General features: G+C 36.5%; 3 protein-coding genes across 3 annotated transcripts; all 3 read left to right on the forward strand.

Moving 5' to 3' along the window:
• The first annotated feature begins 149 nt into the window (after window positions 1-149).
• Window positions 150-7,461, forward strand: gdpd3a (glycerophosphodiester phosphodiesterase domain containing 3a). Its single transcript, XM_055194214.2, has 11 exons — window positions 150-554; window positions 683-860; window positions 4,138-4,180; window positions 4,317-4,452; window positions 4,817-4,862; window positions 4,942-5,060; window positions 5,408-5,497; window positions 6,393-6,526; window positions 6,617-6,676; window positions 6,776-6,827; window positions 6,925-7,461. Exons 2-11 carry the CDS (start codon window positions 716-718, stop codon window positions 7,042-7,044), a joined length of 945 nt encoding a protein of 314 aa, XP_055050189.2. The 5' UTR covers window positions 150-554; window positions 683-715; the 3' UTR covers window positions 7,045-7,461.
• A 1,703-nt stretch (window positions 7,462-9,164) lies between these two features.
• ypel3 (yippee-like 3) lies at window positions 9,165-11,876 on the forward strand. The gene is made up of 5 exons (XM_055194218.2): window positions 9,165-9,539; window positions 10,292-10,410; window positions 10,503-10,546; window positions 10,637-10,745; window positions 10,840-11,876. The coding sequence occupies exons 2-5, from the start codon at window positions 10,294-10,296 to the stop codon at window positions 10,927-10,929; spliced, it is 360 nt and encodes a 119-aa protein (XP_055050193.1). The 5' UTR covers window positions 9,165-9,539; window positions 10,292-10,293; the 3' UTR covers window positions 10,930-11,876.
• A 368-nt stretch (window positions 11,877-12,244) lies between these two features.
• LOC129436221 (uncharacterized) lies at window positions 12,245-18,634 on the forward strand. The gene is made up of 13 exons (XM_073857391.1): window positions 12,245-12,441; window positions 12,531-12,667; window positions 12,994-13,105; window positions 13,261-13,354; window positions 13,495-13,549; window positions 13,630-13,770; window positions 13,846-14,006; window positions 14,122-14,220; window positions 14,344-14,489; window positions 15,336-15,507; window positions 17,323-17,435; window positions 17,862-17,946; window positions 18,044-18,634. The coding sequence occupies exons 2-13, from the start codon at window positions 12,550-12,552 to the stop codon at window positions 18,098-18,100; spliced, it is 1,353 nt and encodes a 450-aa protein (XP_073713492.1). The 5' UTR covers window positions 12,245-12,441; window positions 12,531-12,549; the 3' UTR covers window positions 18,101-18,634.
• Window positions 18,635-19,229: the final 595 nt, after the last annotated feature.

The following is a 19,229-nucleotide window of genomic DNA, read 5'->3' on the forward strand; positions in this document are numbered from 1 at the left end:
GTACAAGTTTACTTATGAAAAAAATGCCTCAATTGTGAAGGATCTGGAAAATGTCATTTCACACACACAAGAAAATTTGGAAGGTTGCAATTCAAACACCTCACTGACTGTAACAAAAAAGGAGGGGGGGGGGGATTTAGAGTCACAGATGACTAACTTAATGTCCAGAACAGCACACAACTAAAGAGCAACAAAGAGGTCAGTCGAGATTAATGCCTGTTTTTCCAATGCATTTACATAGAACGAATGAGGGAGATGTTAACTTCAGTTAATGTCATTTTTCCTTTGCATTACAGACCATCAGAATCATTGCAACATTTCTTGCTGTGAAAGGTGATATGTAGGCAAAGTGAAGTAAGAAAAGGGAGTGGCTGAAAGTAAACTAAACTGGTGTGAGATACAGGTGAAGATAAGAGATAGTCAGAATGTTAACAATTATAGACTGGAGGACAGGTGCTTGAGGAAGTCAACTTTTTTTTGGTTCTACCTGGATCCAAATCTGAAGCACATTTTTGAGGACAATAAGTTTAACTGCATGTGTATCTAAAATATTGGTAAGTTTAATTAATCATTTCCTTTTTTGAGGAATCATAATTTAATAAAAATATTTTTTAAATCATAATTTTTTCATATGCATACATAATATATATTTTAATTATAGCTGAGATTTCTGTTTTTGCAGTTTTCTGCTGCTTTTGGTTTTCGTGCCTTTATCATGGCAAGCTACTTGTACTTGTACTACTTGCTACCAGCAGTAGGGGGCTATGCTCTCACATCACTCTTCTTTCTGAAAAACCCTCATATTCTTCACAAGAAAAAGAAGACGGCTTTCTACAGCAAACACATCTCACATAGAGGAGGTACAGTATCTGATGCTTTTGGTCAGAATGGTTCATGACCTTTTACCTGGAAATCTGTAGCCTGTTCCTCTTTGTTCAAATCCACGTTAAATCTGTAAGATCATCATAATGATCTTCTCTTTAACTGCATTGTTGTGTCAAACATCAGCACTTAGGTCTGGGCATTTTGTTTAAATGTTGTATATTTTATATTGATTCATGAATCAGTAAATACACTCTCAGAAGTAAAAGTAATGCTGTCACTGGGACAGTACCCTTTTAAAAAGGTCCTATGTGTAGGGGTGCACTCTGTAACTTTTAGAAGGATCTCTTGACAGAATTGCAATATAATATACATAATTCAATTCAATTTTAATTATATAGCGCTTTTCACAATTGGTAATTGTTTCAAAGCAGCTTTACATTAATAGAAGCAAGGAAAAACACAGAAAAATCGACAGATAGCATAACATAATACAGATAGCATAAGCAGCAGAATTTGCTGCGGCTATGAATCAACATTATAAGCGAGCATATTACTAATGTAACGTATAGAAGAGGGTGATAAATTAAGCCAATGAAGGCTGACTCCCCAGGTTGAAAAAACCCCTAGGACAGGGATGGGCAACTTCGGTCCTGGAGGGCCGGTGTCCTGCAGAGTTTAGCTCCAACTTGCCTCAGCACACATGCGTTAAAGTTTCTAGTATACCTAGTAAGACCTTAATTGGCTGCTTTAGGTGTGTTTAATTAAGGTTGGAGCTAAACTCTGCAGGACACCGGCCCTCCAGGACCGAAGTTGCCCATCCCTGCCCTAGAAAACCCGGACTTTTTAGCCGGGGGAAAAAAGTCATAGGAGGAAAAAACACTTGGGAGATAATATACTGTATAATATATAAACTTATATTATATGTAAACGAGTAAAGACATTACACGGGTTCTGCCGGTGGTCGTTGGTCGGGCATCAGCTGGGCATTACGTTGAAGGATGGCTAGTAAATCAGAGATGTTCCGACCTTCACATTTACCGGAACTGGGTCTGTTTTTCTCATTGAACTCGGGATCGAAGACAAGACAGGGATAGAGAAACAAAATCCTATTAGCGTAGGGGCCGTTCACATGTAAAGCAAGTTTCACACAGTGATGTGGTTAAAGTCAGCTCAGTTACAGACAGGCTAACTATTGCGGCATAAGTATATTACCCATAGTTGAGGGTTTAGCAAATTTGTGGGCCCTATAACTATATTTTAAGTGCTATATAAAGACCTTACAAAATGAACTGTACTGTTTTTATTACCTAAGAATAAGCCGTATTTATCTATACATACAGTACTGTGCAAAAGTCTTAGGCCGCCACCAGTGGTGGAGTGGCCATCAGGAGAGTCGGGACATTTCCCAGTGGGCCGGTAGTGTTTTGAGGCTGCAAGGGTCGGTCTGATAATAGTTATACATTGTGAGTTATAGCAACCCCGTCTGGCGGCTTGATGCGCGGCCGCTTCCCGCTGGTCAAACTGTGCAGCCTCTTTGCTCAACATAAAAGTGATCAACCTGTTCGGCAGGTCCAACCATGTTTAGGATTTTTAAAAATATAGGGGGATCATTGAAGGGCGCTCCCCAAATGGCATAGCCTGTCGGCCTTTGATGTAAAAAGCCGCGCCGCCGAATGCCTGTTTATTGGAGTACATATGTGGTCAGATTGATCCATCAAGCAGATAGACTATTTGATAGTAAGTGTGGATTAAGGATGTTTAAAATCTCTAGCTCGGTGGTCAGTACATGAATGGATCAAATCAGCACATTTGCAAATGTTTGTCTCCATATGGCTATATAATAAATAAAAATAAGAAGGGTAACTTTGCTGTATCACATTATATATTTCCTACTATGTGATTTTCATATTACATATAACAGCATAATGAAATGAATAAAAAGACAAGGAAGTAGGATTGGCATGTAAATTGTATTATTATTACCGGAAAAACAGCAAAATAACTGAAATAAACTCTGAGGTATAAATGCGCCAAACACGTTAAAATAAATGAGCAATAACAGTGGAAAAAAAACATTATCATCTCTCAAAACTTTATATGACAAAAATGTGCAAAAATTCTTCAAAGATGTAAAGAAAGTATTCCATATTACTCCCATTTATAAGCACGTTCATCTCTGGTCTCGCTCTGTTATGTAATAGCTGATTGACAGGTGCACATCTCCGTCTTTCAAACAGGTATCATTTTGTATAGTTCCTCATTTAGGAAAATTATCCATGATTTGATGATTTTATTATTATTATGAATTTTTTTTTTTTTTTTTTGCAGATTGATAACGATTTTTATTACCCTAGTTTTACTACAAATACAAGACCTTTTTTTTTTAACCACGGAGGGCCGGTGGTATACGAAATTTCCCGGTAGATTTTTTGGTCCCACTCCACCCCTGGCCGCCACCACGACCAGACTTGTTGTTTTAGAAGTTTTAATGTCTATCCATTTTTTTTCAATCTATTTTATTAAAATACAAACAGGAAATACAGGAAATATGTACAAAAAAATTTAACATTTTCAGGACTAAATGTATAAGCATCGTCTGTGTTTAGTGTGACCTCTCTTGGCACTAAACACATCTTGAGCGTTTTTGAGCAGAATAAAGTATAAAGACTACTTAAAAAAAAAATTAGGATTTAATTTTATTTAGGTTTAAGAGATCCTGCAGTTTTCTGCTATTGCTTAAGTGGAAGGGGAGTTTGCCCTAAAAAAATGACACATCAGTTTACATTTTTATAAAGTTTTTAATACTACATACACATTTCCTGTATTTTCTGGATGTATTTAATTAAGACCATTTCAAAAGATGTAAACAACACTGGTCCAGAAGCCCTTCCTGTTTCCGTTTTTAACACTAGATAAACGTTGGGATAAAATAAACCAACAGAACATATAAACCTGAATTAACTGAAGTTAAACAAACATTTTAAAGATAATGATATATGTGAAATAAGAAAATAACTGTCAAAGACTGTAACAGGAAGTGTTTCTGGACCAGTGTTGTTTACATCTTTTGAAATGGTCTATATATGATCAATATAACATTGCAAAAACAACAAATCTAATTCTGGCATGGTGACCTAAGACTTTTGCACAGTACTGTACATACACCACATGTCCCCTTACATAGAAGTCGCCATTTGGTATCGCCATGATTTTTCAATGTATGTGCCCTTGGCCTTTTATTAAGTGTTAGTTAATATACGACTGGAGTAAGTGATTAACTTGAATATTTTCTGGTCTACTGCTCGTCGTCAGGGTCTGGTGAAAGGATTGAGAACACTTTGGAGGCCTTTACACAGTAAGGAATTTTATCTTTCAATGCTGTTGAACTGAACAGATTATTATCATCCTCTTTCATGTTTCTATTTTATATATTTTTTGACTGGGCACTCCATATTTTTCCTTTCTATTCTGTTTGTTTATCTCACTCTCAGTGCTGTTGAGATGGGTACAGATATGCTGGAGCTGGACTGTCACTTGACAAAAGATGGTCATGTGGTTGTGTCACATGATGAGGAACTCCTGCGGCAGACTGGGCATGATGTCTCCATCTCTTCCTTAAACTTTGAGGTCAGAGGTCAAGATATTTTCCTGATGTAGTTTAAAAGAGTCTTTTAAGGCTCTTTAAATGGGTACACCATATTTTCGAGCCTCTGCAAAATCTCTATGTTCTTCCTCCAAATTCTAATAAACCATCTTACATTAAACATCATGTCACTTTGTGCACTTTTGTGCATTAAAAATCTTGCTAATTTGATTAAAGCTCCTCCCCCCAATAATGGTGCTACTGTATAACCTATTATACAGTACTATTGGCTCTTGACAAAAATTGTTACTCATTTGTGAGTCGCTTTGGATAAAAGTGTCTGCTAAAGGAAATACATTATGCTGTTGACTTAAGGATTTTTTTAGTTTATTTGTTATTCTTTTTCAGGACTTGCCACTTTATAAAGAGACACTCGAGGTTACCTTCAATATAGGTGTGATATTATTCAAAACTATCAAGTCAACGTTTTTATTAACTGATAATAATGGTGCAATTTTAACCCCCTTGCACAGGTCACTATAGCACAGGCTCTGACAGGAACATTTGTTTATTAGAGGACGTGTTTCGAAAATTTCCTCACGTACCTGTAAACATTGAAGTGAAAGAGGAGAACCTTGCACTGATTGAAAAGGTATGGGATCATATTGGGGACCATATGAGGAGCTCAGATGCAAAAGCCTCTAAACCCCACATCTGTTAAAAAGGAGATGATGATATTTACTTAATGCTTTCAGCAAAGGTCATTCAGAAATACCGGTTTGTTGGCAGAATCGATTAAGATGCTCATTTACAAGAAAACATGTCGGACGCACTTCTCCGTTCTAAGTTCATTAAATGTTCTTCACATAATGACCCTGAATAATTGTATTATTTCTTTTTTAGAATCTCTTTATTTCTCTGCCCAAACTACTTTACCAAATGCTCATTACCAATATTAGTCTTTTCCTTTCAGCATCTTTATATTATTGTATCTTTTAGATTTCTGATCTTGTGAAAAAATATAACAGAGAAGACATTTCAGTTTGGGCATCCGTAGAATGCACCATCATGGCCCATTGTCGCGAAATGGTATGTGTGTGTGTGCATTTATCTCCCAACTTGTTTTAAAGGAACACGCCCAGATTCTGGGAATTTAGCTTATTCACCGTATCCCCCAGAGTTAGATAAGTCCATACATACCTTTCTTATCTCCGTGCGTCCTGTAACTCTGACGCAGCCCCCCGCTAGCTTAGCTTAGCACAAAGACTGGAAGTGAATAGCTCCAGCCAGCATCCCGCTCCCAATTAGTGACAAAACAACGCAAACATTTTCCTATTTATGTGTTGTGATTTGTATAGTCACACCGTGTACAAATAACAAGGTGATATGAGACACAGGCATCTTTTAACAGTATACATACTGGGAACTATATTCTCAGAAGGCGAAGCACTGCTACTGGGCGGAGTGATTTGCTCGCAGCACCCAAGAAGCCCCTGGTGAGGAGCAGAGAGTTCGGTCAGAGTTATGCAAATCACTCTGCACAAGTAGCAGTGCTTCGCCTTCTGAGAATTTAGTTCCCAGTATATATACAGTTAAAAGATAGCTGTGTCTCATATCACCTTGTTATTTGTACACGGTGTGACTATACAAATCACAACACATAAATAGGATAAACATAAATACATTTTGTCACTTATTGGGAGCAGTTTGCTAGCTGGAGCCATTCACTTCCAGTCTTTGTGCTAAGCTAAGCTAGCGGGGGCTGCGTCAGACAGAGTTACAGCACGCACGGAGATGAGAAAGGTATGTATGGACTTATCTAACTCTGGGGGATACGGTGAATAAGCTAAATTCCCAAAATCTGGGCGTGTTCCTTTAACCAGCTACAGCTCTTTTAATAATATCAGACTTGTTTTTTAAGTATAATTGTTGTCCAACCACTTTTTTACTAACCTTTGGCTTTGTCATTTTCATGTTATGGCAGAACTCCTCCATGCCCTTTAGCTTCACTTTAAAGCGAGGCTTACATCTGCTTTTGCTGTATTACACTGGACTTCTACCATTTGTCCCACTGGAAGAAAGTTTTCTGGATTTCTACTTGCCACAAATCATTAACAGGTCTGTGTGTTTCACTGAATGCCACTACATGTTGTTTGTATGTTAGTTAAACAGAAGATTGAAACACTAAACTGATCCACTTCCCTGCAGAACTTTCATACCAGACATACAGACTCTGAGAAACAGTTTTGTGGTCTTTTTAATTGAAAGGTAATTTAAGGGAAACTTCATCAGATCTCAGTGATACTATTAAACTAAAATGACTTAAAATGAATTAAATACTTCAATCTTTCTGTTTGTTTGTCGCAGACTGACTATGAGAAAAATGATGTTTAAGCACCTTAAAGACAGAGGAATTCAGGTTTGTTGCCTTGTTATGTTACGTAAAACTGGCTTCACATGGGACAGAATGTTAAAGTAAAATATTCAGCATAAAATGTGTCTGTTTCTCTTTATAGATTAATCTTTTTGTGTGTAATGAGGAACGGGATATTGAGGCTGCATTTGCTGTAGGAGCAACAGGAGTCATGACCGACTATCCCTCCCTGTTATCAAACTATATTAAAACGCGCATATAAGCCACGTGATGACACTATGATACACGACCACATAAATACTGTTTGCATTTAAACATGCAGCTGTTGGTTGTTGGCGTTAGTGATATATCAAACAAAAGTCTGGTAATGAAACCTGATTTACTGCATTCCTTTACAAACCATGCCTGTTAATCATGCTTTACGTTTTATTTGTTTTAAAATCATGTTAACCATTAATTTAGTATGGTCTTACCCTTTTTTTTTTTTTACAGTCTATGGTCTCACCACAATAACCATGTTATTTGCAGTTAACTGAAGTAATAGAAATGGCAATCAATCTGAAAGAAAGCAAAACATGATTGTCACACTTTACCACTTTTTTACTTTAATAAAACCGTTCCTCACAGGAGAGTTATATAAGTGTGAACATGTAAAAAATAAACAGAACATATAAAGGTGGATTTATCTGTGTTTTATTTGCTTCATATTTGATGACCCCACCATATTGATTGCCTGTTTATTAAGGGGCATTTTCCAAATGTAATTTGGCGTTCCCCTATAAATCTGAATCCCTCCGCGAAGGGCCCTTAAAGAAGTGACCATGTGATCTTGGGTAACAAGTTCTGAAGAAAATATGGTGGGGGAATTTGACATTTTCATACAAATCTAAGCATTCTGTTTGTCTTTATTTTAATTTAATACCCAATCCTGATCTGAGGTTTAAAGGTAGTAAAGGCTAATTTAGATTTTAGGAAAGGTTTAAAAGTAGCTGCTACTTTTAAGACCAAGTGTGGGGGGGGCACAGTGCCTGGATAAACTTGTGTATGGATTAACCGGTTCTCGCCATAAATATAGCCATAGATGCCGGAAAGGCGTGAAGAATCAAGAAAGAAATTAAAAACATTGAGCAGAGTGAAATAAATTAGTGTGAAATAAGTAAAATATAAACAACATTTGACAAGAAACATGAGACCATAAATCCCAAAGGTCTTACATTTTTTCAGGCCAAGGACCCCTTTATAGATAGAGAAGAGAAGCAGGGGCCCCCAGTATATGTATTAATTAAGACTGGATTTCAGCGGGAACGTATTTTGACAAAATGCATGATGCACATGGTTCACATATTTTGACATGACGAGCAACACGCATGACACTACGAACACATATTTTGAATTTGCGCATCTTGGAAGAGAAATCACCGGCCGCCACTGCTGGATTTACACACTTAGTTATGATTACAGATATGTTAAAATAATATTTTTGGCATACTACATAAGATTTTAACTGAATAGAATTTTTCATGGGAATGTTATGTTCTTTATTTAAATTAAGTTTTTTATTAGCCTATTAATGCATTTTTGTTAGTGCATTTAAATAATATTTGGAGGACCCCCAGTACTACAAAACGAGACCCCCAAGGGTCCCGGACCCCGTGTTGAAAACTACTTTTATTTTGTAATGAAAACATAGTAATCATAAATTAAGTGTGGTCTCACAAGAATAACCATAGTTTAACCTTGTTATTTGTAGTAAAACTATGATACCAAAAACATGACTTTTACAATAATTTTCCCAAGGGTTCCTAGGAAAGTTAAATATAAGTGAAATATACAGAACAAATAAAAGTCAATTGTTTTAAGAATTTTGTTTTAAGAGTGCTTTCTTCGCACCATGCTTGATATGACCCCCAGCACGTTTATTGTCTGTTTGTTATGATTTTCAGTCAGTTTATCGCCTCCCTTCCCATGCTTGCTAATAAACATAATCCTTGTTCTCTAAAACAGTGTAAAGTCCAACTTTGACCATCTATCAGGAGATCAGTGGACATTAAAGGCTACATTAAACAATGCTACTTACAACATTGTTAACAGCATTCAAATGGCCCTTCATTTAGACGTGCTTACCTTATCTTTCAGTGAAACGTTAACAAAATGTAAACCTGTAACAGGATGGCAACAGCTGTGTGAGATTTCAAAATCGATATCATCAAGCCACTCTAGACATGTGACAAGATTGCGATAACCACGATGTTTTTGTTATTTTTACTCTGAAACGTTAACGCAACAGTAAACGTCAAACGCACGAAACGCGCGATCTGATTGGCTGACCTATATTGTTGAAGTCTATTTCTGGATTACGATTGGTCTGTCTCGGTTTGTTTTGAGCCACGTGATATATAATAAACTTCCTTGAAGAATACTGTAAACAAATCTACGAATATTTTTTAGGTTGCGACACATCCTGAGCAGTGGCCTGCTTGAATTAAGGAAATTACGAAGTCTTTGGTTGAAATTTCGCGTTTTCGAAGTAGCGCAGAGCAGCTGGGCGGACAAAAGGAGGGAAGTGGAGGAAAAGCGCAACGTGCCACGCGTTTGTTTGGTTGAGTGCTCTCGATTATTTGGTGAATGCTTGGGCGCGTGTGAAATCGGGATAGTGACACACGGCTATAGACATTTTCTCATGCCTTTGAGTTGACCACGCTTCTCTTCTGGTGACAATACTGCAGCTGCATTTGTCTTGTAAAAATTTGTATTTAGGTAAGTCAGTTACGGTATTTCACGATCACGTTAGAAACAATTCTCTGGTTGCAAACCGTTTGCGCTAAAGACGAGTCCATATAATTTGCGAATATAACATGTTCGTATGTGTAGTCTTGGTTAATATAAAGCGGATTACAGTTCACTAGCAAACATCATGTATTTGTTGTTATTTTTTAGCTGCATTGTGGGCCGCCGTGTTGTACGTTACTGTGAATCAAAACTGGTATCGCTTGAATGTCTGTGCAGTGTGCACATTAATTTTATAGCGTTTGTTACACTGTTTCCTCTAAAGTTATGTTTATGACAACATGCCGTAGTTATCAATAACACCTCACCCATGTTTACCCTCGTGTATGACGTGCCATATATGGGAAAACTAAGTTACAGTGTGGGCAGCCAAGCGAAGTAGGTCATTTGAATGTTTCCTTATTCCTGGTTTAAGTAGGCATGGAGATTTTATGGCGATATTACAAAACCCCAAAACGAGATTGTGATAAATCACGACCAGCTTGCACAATATAACCGTCAACGCATTTAACATGAAGTTCAAGCAACAATATTTACAGATGGTGTCAACGCCATGTTATTTTTTCCATCTGTCACTATGCATTACTATTTGGCAGGGGCTGTTTTGGTTTTGCCCCTACGTTAGCCTATTCATCTTTAAATGGTCAAATTAAGACAGGGGCAAAATTATTATTTTTTGCAGATATGGTCTGACACTGATTTTGCTTTGTGTTTTGTCAAAGACATGGTGAAGCAAACCAAGGCCAAAACTTTCCAAGCCTATTTGGATTCCTGTCATCGGCGCTACAGCTGTGTCCACTGCCGTGCACACCTGGCCAACCATGATGACCTCATTTCTAAGGTAAGAGCATCTAATGTGACACATTTGCAGCTTAAATTGTAAACTCTTAAATTTTAAATGCTTAAAATATGCCTCTCTGTTTATTATTTCAGTCCTTTCAGGGGAGTCAGGGACGTGCATATCTGTTCAATTCTGTGTATGTATTTATTAAACCTAAAATATATCTCAGAAATCAGATTGCATATTGTTATGGAAAAAGTGTTTAACTGTCATTTGGTAATTTTAGGGTTAATGTAGGCTGTGGGCCAGCAGAAGAAAGGTTGCTGCTGACCGGACTTCATGCTGTGGCTGACATTTATTGTGAGAATTGCCACACCACGCTGGGATGGAAATATGAGCAACAAAAGATACTGCGGACACATGCCGAAATGACTGTATTTAAACCATTAATGTAAATCTGACAGTTTCTTTTTCTCTTTACCTCTACAGGAGCAGGCATTTGAGTTAAGTCAAAAGTATAAAGAGGGGAAGTTTATAATTGAATTGTCGCACATGATTAAGGATAATGGATGGGACTGAAGCGCTCAACCTTTGCTTTCAATTACAGTCAACTGCTTGCAGCTTCATATATATATAGCGAGCACCTTTTTCACACAGATTTCCCAATGCACCAAGTTTTAAAGGGTATGGGGAGCTTGGGGTGCCTGGTGTGTGTTTGTGTGTCGTATGTTTTTTTTTTCCTTTACTTGGGCTTGTTAAAGAAAACTGCTTGAATTATTAGCCATTTAAATCCTTTTTCAAAGAATTCGTTTGAGAGTTTGTTGGGATTCGGACATGAGCCCTAAATTTTTCCCCTATGAAGTGCAATTTACAAGGTTTGGATTAAATATGATTGTAATGATAGTCCAAAACAAAAAAAAACAACAACAAAAAAACGAGGTCTTTGTAAACAAGGTAGTGTGGGTGCACAATTTTGAGTGAAATTATTTTACTGTTATGTGTAAATGGGGTATGTGTTTTATTATGTTTGAAAACTTTGCTTAAAGAGGAATATGTGCAATATGTTTGTGTGTGTGAGTTTTCATAGAAAGGGTGATTATTCATGCCTCCAAATTACGTCAGTTTGGTTGAATTCATCTTTGAACATTTAATGAGAAAGCCCAACAGATGTGCTCTTGTTGTCTGGATGTGTGCGTGTATGAGAAGTAAACTGCAGGCTGTAGAGAAGGTCCACAGTTGACTGACATTGACACTTTAAATACAGCTTATAAACCCATTTAAGATGTAATTGTGATATTCATTTTTGTGTTTTCTTTCTTGTCCATTTTGTCTATGAGAAATGTTGTAAATATAATCCAACATTGAGCCGCATGTAAAGAGATATTCGTCTGATCATGTTAGAGCAGATATGTGATCATAATGTGTTTATGATTATGTAGCAAAATATTTCTTTTAATGCTAAACCATTAAAGTGTATTACATTAACCTGAATTCTTTACATTAAAGTATGGGGTAAATAAAACCAATGACTGTGCAGTTTCTTCATTTATTTCTTTTTATTTATTTATTATTTTTTGATATTTTAAGTAAGGTTAAACTCAAATTATTTTTAACATTGGTGTTACATAACTAAAATCACCCATAAATTTTTGTAATTAAATCAACAAAAAGCAAATACACAACATTAGTTAGAAAATCAGTTTGTGTGTGTCAGTATTATCTGATGGAGGTACTGTCTAGTTAAAAGTGTGTTCGACTTCATTTGGCGCCGCAACAACTAACAGGCGGATGACGTCAAAGTACCGCGAGAGTGAGTCGATAATAAACTCCCGACGATTTCTCTAATCGCTTTAGCCTTATTTTGAAGTCATTCGCCTGTTAGGTCGAACAAGTTTAAAGACTCAAAACATGGCAGAATGACGTAAGAACAAGGCGAAAACGAGCAACAGCCTTTCGTTTATAATTGTACACACCAGCGCGAAATTGACAGTGCATGATAAAAACTACAATTACCACAAGGCGTTGCGACACGGGGTGACGTGGCCAGCGTTCCTCAACAGACCGGGGCGATTTGAACTTCATCATTTATTTGTGAGTGTCGCTGTGAATTCAGTTTCTATTCCAGTTTGCGAGTTGAGTTTTACCTAATACTGACTAAGAAACGCTATTTTCTTTTACAGTACGTAATTTTACATCACAATGTCCGGGAAAATCAAGAGCAGGAGCGCTGCAAATGCCGACTCGATAGCGGGCAGTGTGTCCTGCGACGAGCGCATCCTTCGGGATTGCCATCAGATGTACACTGATCCGGACAGTGGTAAGATACCAGAAACTGTTTTGAATACATTAATGAAGTGGTTTGTTCTTAATGAATTAAAAAACTGTAATATCTGCCGCCGTAAGTGGACTAAAGTGCTAACGGTAGCCGTCGAGCTAAAATGCCGGTTGGTATGTCAACTATTCACAGACCGGAGGCGATGATTATCTGGTGGCGCTTACATTATGCTACAGTCAGTGTCAACACAAGTAAAATGTCACTTATGCTATTAAAATGAATGGACAAACGAGTTCATGTCAGTTAATCTGTCTTCTTTCGGTAAAGTAAGTTATATCTAACCATTCACTCACTTCTTTGTCTTTTAGGACTGATAGCGATCGCTGAGTCGGTCGGGGTGACCTTGCTGCCTCCCCGCAAAAAAATATCTGTGATGTTGATGGGCAACCACTCAGCTGGCAAGAGCTCGTTTATTAATTGGTAAGTTAATATACATACTAATATTTTTTTAATTAAAATGACAATTCAATCCAATTAGATTTGAAAATGTACCTGAGCTCAGAAATATTCATTGTGGCATTTTGCCCAGGTATCCAGTTTTAGTGCAATATACTAATACAGTTATTGCTTTGCAGGTATGTTGAGGAGCATATCCAAAGGACAGGGGTTGCTATAGAGACGCAGGGCTTCAGCTTGGTTACAAGTGGGCGAAAGAGAGAATCGCTCACGGTAAATATGATCTCTGTGTGAAGTAAAAATAAATTGTATTTATTTATATAAATATTAAACAATAAAATGGTGTTTTTACTTCTTGCAAGCATGGGTGTCTTTTGTCACACACTAAATAGCAGCTGTGGTTTTGTGTTTAGGGAAATGCAACGCTGCATCTGTACCCTCACTTCAAACCACTGCAGGAATTCAAAGGTTTGTTGCACAAACTGCAGGTTTGCTTTGTAAATGTTTAATTTGTGTCTAAAACTTGGCTTTTTTTCCCCAATTTTTAGGAGTGTCAGAATATCTTGGCACTGAGATTTGTACTTCACGACAGAAACGTTTCAGCTTGGTGACTTTTGTTGACACTCCTGGACTAGTGGATGGAGATATGAAGTACCCCTTTGATGTGGACCAGGCTATCCTGTGGCTTGGTGTGTGTCTTTGTGTTATTTTTATTCCGTTCACCTTTTTAAATATGCTGCTTAATGAATATGTATGTATTCTAGGTGATCTGTGTGACCTGATCCTGGTCTTCTTTGACCCTATGGGACAGGCTTTATGCAAGCGCACACTCAACATTGTAGAGAAACTGAATGAGAAACATGGAGACCGTCTTCGTTTCTATCTTAGTAAAGCTGATGAGGCTGGTGGAGAGTCTGATCGACAAGTAAAACACTATTTCTTTATTTGTCAGCAAACTAAATTACTATTTAGTTTTGCATGTATGTATATTTGGTCTTTTGCTTGACCGCTACAACTTTCTTTGTTATTGGTCATTTCAGAGAGTTATGATGCAAATTGTACAGGAGCTTTGCAAGCGTCCAGGACTCAACAAATGTGGCTTCGACATGCCCACTATCTATGTGCCCAACCCAAATAAGGTGCATTCACAAATCTTTAAACCTGCAATGTCATCAATTTTATATTTACATATGTTAGAAGAATCACAAATTTAAAATACAAAGGTGTCTTATGGATTTCTGCCTCCCTCTCTCCTATATAAGCCCAGTCGATGTGTCAATCAGATTGATGAGGTGTGTCGCACTATAGAGAAGACCATTAACCAGACGGTGCAGAACACGCTTAACTCGATGGAGAAGGACTGTAACCATATCACTGAGGCCATTACTGAGACGCTCGATAATGACAGGCAGTGCACACTAACTACTTAATCTTGTTTGCAGGTGTTTCTTGGTTCTAGTAATACTGTTGATCAGTGGTTCCAACTTGGGGTCAGCCAACCCTTAGGGTTTTTGATGTCAAATAAACATGCATAAAATATTCCACTGATCATTTACAATCTTAGCACCCCAACCCAAAGGTATAGTATACAGTGCTGTGCTAAAGTCTTGGGCCACCATGCTACCATTAGATTTGTTGTTTTTGCAATTGTATAGTGATCATATATAATAATTATGTCTCTCTATTAGAATACAACCAGAAAATACAGGAAATGTGTATGTAGTATTAAAAACCGTATAAAAGTATAAGCTGAAGTGTCAAGTATTTTGGGTAAATTCCCCTTCCACTTGAGCAATAATAACAGGCAGCTGCAGGATTTCTTAAATATAAATAAAATTAAATCCTGATTTCTAATTCTAATCAAATTACTTTAGGACTTCAGTCTCCTCAAAAAAGCTCAAGATGTGTTTCGTGCCAAGAGAGGTCACACTAAATACTAACTGATGCCTGAAAAGACATTTAGTTCTGAAAATTTTGTTTTTAATTTTGTGTACATATTTTCTGTTTGTATCTTAAAAAAGAGTAAAAAATAAATATGGGTGGACATTAAAACTTTGCTAAAACAATAAAGCTGGAGATGGTGGCCTAAGACTTTTGCACAGTACTGTATATGTATATATGGTAAAGGGGGGCTCAGATTGTTGTATATGTATAGTGGGTGGGGAGACAAAAAGGCTGGGAACCGCTGCTGTAGGTGAGCTGGTGTAATGATACTAACTACAAGTAATTGCTATTTTTACTTTTTTCATTATAGGCAGTGCGGTATGCAAAACCGTCGAGCACGCTTTAAGGGCTGCGTTTTGGGGATGCTTGGATTCACTGTGCCCCTGCTGCTGCTTGTTATCCTTGTGCTTGGTACCCTATCCAAAGAGATGTTGGTACTGATGCTGGGTGATACCGGCACAGAGGCACTCTCGTTATATGTGGTCAGTGATGCCACAGTTACTTTGAAAAAGTAATCTGATTACTGATTACTGATTACTCCTTTAAAAAGTAACTAAGTTACTTTACAGATTACTTGATTTTAAAAGTAACTAAGTTAGATTACAAGTTACTTTGTTAGTTACATTCCAGTAGCTGCCAACACCCCCACTGCCTCAACATTAAAAATGACAACCGGTTTTGCCAACACTCACTTTATTGGAAGTGCATTTTTAACAGTAACGTCAACAATGTATCTCCTGACATTTTAAGTTGAACTGTTGTGTTTTAAAAAACTAAAATATATATATATATGAGTCTTTCTTGACTTCACTTAACATAAATAGGGGTGAGCAGGGGCCATTTTCAGAAAAACTTAATTTTAAAAGTTAATGTTTTAGACAGAGATATATTGTTGTGGTCAATAACTCACAAGTGTGGTCTATCAAAACCAGCTGGAATTTTGAACAAATGTAAAACGACTTCTGTAATTTCACTTTAAACAAGAGTAGTGAATTGTTACTTTTGACCTTGACAGCAGGGACGAAAGTAACACACAGGTGGGTCAAAAGTAACAGAACAAAACATGATAGATTTTTGTGTTACACTTGTTTTTATTAAATATATATTACTATGACCTCTTTAATATGTAACTGCAAACTTATTTTGTCATTTATCTTTGTAAAAAATAATTAAATTACATTTTTATTTTTAATTTCAGTTTTATCAAATGTTTCAAAAGCAACCAACAGTACAAACTTAAATTGCTGAGACTAAAAAAATTCAATAGTTTGAACACTATGAAAATAAAATTAAATCAAATAAGATTAATATCAATTTTTTACCATATTATACACAGTATTAGCAGCTGGACAAAACTAACAAGTGTTACTTTTGACCCGACAGGATCTACTTACTCTATAAACTCGACTTACTTTTATTTTGAAAAACGGAGAAGTCTTCAGGATGTTATATACTAAATACCTTGTAGATTTATCAGTATTGTAACACATGAAACGAGAAACACAACGCGTTGTAAGAAAAAAAGACCGCTTTTGGAATGTACTTATCATGGTTGAAAACACAGTTCTGGATCTACACGTGGAAATCGGTGAGTAAATAACGCGATATTTGTCAACTCTTTCAGAGGTTATGTGCTAATATGCGGTCATAGTGAGATTTAGATGTTATCAGGGCTCGGAGAAAATCGCTTTGTTACTTTCGTTCTTCAACTCTCCCACACTTACTGGTTTTGCACTATAGTCCAGCTTTTGTTGTTTGGGTAGTGGATGAACTCCTGCTCACTGCTTCGCATCACCGGGTGGGACTACGTTGGACTTGCTCTTAGTTTGACTGTCTGCGCCGTGCTGCGACTCCAAAGGTTTTTTAATTTGACGTAGTGTTTTTGTAGCTGCAACTCTCTTCTCTCTTCATTGTACGTTGTTTACGTTTGTGTCGCTTACACGTGACCTGAATTGTCCTCGTGCTGAAAACGTGACTTGTCGCACACCTGACTTCACTTCCCGAGACGCAAGAAGAAATATACAAGAAAATATATATTTTACTAAGGAAAATTTCAAAAATAGTAACGCACAGTGACTTGGATAAGTAACTTTAATCTGATTACTGGTTTGGAAATATTAACGCGTTAGATTACTCGTTACTAAAAAAAGTGGTAAAATTAGAGTAACGCGTTACTAAGTAACGCGTTACCGGCATCACTGTATGTGGTTAGTACCTATGTGCATTGCTGCACAACTAGTACATGTTATATTGTCTGTAAAAAAGTTGTAAGTGTGTGTGTGTATTTGTGTTTTCAGGCTCCTGCTGTAAAAGCATTTGAGTCCCTGTCAATAGAAGTTCAGCTGTACAGTTGTGCCGGATTGGTGGTGTTGTCCTTCATCTTCCTCCTCCTTGCACGTTTATCCTTCAGGTTAAATGAATAGATTTTTATATATAAATAATTATATTATTATTATTATTATTATTATTATTATTATTATTATTATTAATAATAATAATGGATAAAAAATTCCTACATGTACACAGAGAAATTGTTTACCCAAAATTATTATTCAATTACAAAACTTGTATGGCTTGAATCAACAGAAGATGTTTGCTTGGCAAAATCAACACTGTTATTTAAAAAAAAAAATGTACACCCCTTTTACACCTGTATTTAGTGTCATCCACTTGTGATCTGATCGACCAATACACATCTTAATACAAAGTCTAAACAGCCTCCAAGACTTTTGAACACTTCATTTTTGTGTGAACTATTCTTTTAAGATGCCACTAGTATGTCACTATTTTCTTGGTTTTCTCCATTTCTGTTTCCTTTGTGTTTTTACACTTTTAGGACTAAGCCAACACTCTCTGGTAAGCAAAAAAGACAGCTTCAAGAAAAACTAGAATATGTCCAGGAAGCAGTCAAGTCCAAAAAGGTAGATTGTGATTTTTAATTGAAAGGCTTGTTTAAAGACGACTGCTGTGAAGATTCGGTGATCACTCATCTAATGATTAATTTTTGTGTGTTTGCAGAAAAATCTCTATGAGGAGTACTTGCGGCAGAGTGTGGCTGATCAGGACATGCATTGAGGGATAACTGAAGTCTTCCGGAATGTGGATAGGAAAAACAAAACCTAACCCAGAAGTAGACCACTAAACTGCCTCTAATCATACTCGTACTGTAGAGGACACATCCAAGCTGTTTCATGGACACTTGCACACTACTCTGTGTATCTTATAGCTCTTAGACTTACCACATTTAGCATTATTTAATGATGAAACTGGGGACCAATACTGTGTTTTGTTTTTTTATTTTTAGTCATTGCAATAAAATAATGGTACTGTACAGGTAAATTGAAGGACTGCATTAAAGCATCTGCATTGTCCTCTCTGGGATTAGAAGTTTTTATCCGAATATTATCTATGTTGTACCTGAAATGTATCATGTTGTATGAGTGAGAAGCCATTTGTATGTGACACATGCATTCTAACATTTACAAATGCTCCATATTTAATCACATCATGGTCAATTTTACTAAAAATATTGAAACTGCTTTTGTATACCATGGTTTCCTACATTTTTATGTCAACTGTTACTGATTATAATAAAACATTGTAAGTGTATACATGCTTGATGGTTTCATTTGAATTAAGAACTAACAATAATCATCATCATTTTTAGTTTATTTGAGCATCTAATTACATAAAAATCAACATAATAACAAATTTCATTACAAGGGGGAAAGGGAGAAAATCAAACCATGGGCTTCAGCTATTAACTATTCTATTAACTATTCAACATCCAAATGCTTTTGGGAATTTCATTCAAGATAAGTGTATAGCCTACTAGAGAAAATTCTTACTAAACTACGCTGACAATACTCAGCCTGAATCATTTTAATGTAATGTGCTTTTTTTATCTCTACCCATGTATCTTTCATGTATAAATTGCTGCTTTCTCATTCACATACTTATTCTATTTCCTCAAGTATGTTCTGTTTTAATTCAAATGTTACCTCCTTTTATTTAATAATGTTAACTATATATTTAAATGTATTAATTCAGTGACGAATTGCTTATTTTATTTACAAATTCAGTGTATGTTGACTAAACTCTTTCGCAATGAATTTTGGGTAATGTTGCTAGAGTGTGCTTGGATCTGCACTTCTTTTTCCACCGAAAATAGTGGGCCATCCGAGTATTTTAATCTCATTTTAGC

This window comes from Misgurnus anguillicaudatus, chromosome 19 (genome assembly GCF_027580225.2).
Source record: "Misgurnus anguillicaudatus chromosome 19, ASM2758022v2, whole genome shotgun sequence".
NCBI lineage: Eukaryota > Metazoa > Chordata > Actinopteri > Cypriniformes > Cobitidae > Misgurnus > Misgurnus anguillicaudatus.

Coding starts and splice junctions, on each gene's coding strand:
- gdpd3a (XM_055194214.2), top strand. CDS start 716: ATGGCAAGCTACTTGTACTTGTACTACTTGCTACCAGCAGTAGGGGGC. Junction 4,863..4,941: donor CGAGGTTACCTTCAATATAG/GTGTGATATTAT, acceptor CCCCTTGCACAG/GTCACTATAGCACAGGCTCT. Junction 6,677..6,775: donor GTGGTCTTTTTAATTGAAAG/GTAATTTAAGGG, acceptor TGTTTGTCGCAG/ACTGACTATGAGAAAAATGA.
- ypel3 (XM_055194218.2), top strand. CDS start 10,294: ATGGTGAAGCAAACCAAGGCCAAAACTTTCCAAGCCTATTTGGATTCC. Junction 10,411..10,502: donor ATGATGACCTCATTTCTAAG/GTAAGAGCATCT, acceptor TTATTATTTCAG/TCCTTTCAGGGGAGTCAGGG. Junction 10,746..10,839: donor CCACGCTGGGATGGAAATAT/GAGCAACAAAAG, acceptor TTACCTCTACAG/GAGCAGGCATTTGAGTTAAG.
- LOC129436221 (XM_073857391.1), top strand. CDS start 12,550: ATGTCCGGGAAAATCAAGAGCAGGAGCGCTGCAAATGCCGACTCGATA. Junction 13,550..13,629: donor ACCACTGCAGGAATTCAAAG/GTTTGTTGCACA, acceptor CCCAATTTTTAG/GAGTGTCAGAATATCTTGGC. Junction 14,007..14,121: donor GTGGAGAGTCTGATCGACAA/GTAAAACACTAT, acceptor TGGTCATTTCAG/AGAGTTATGATGCAAATTGT.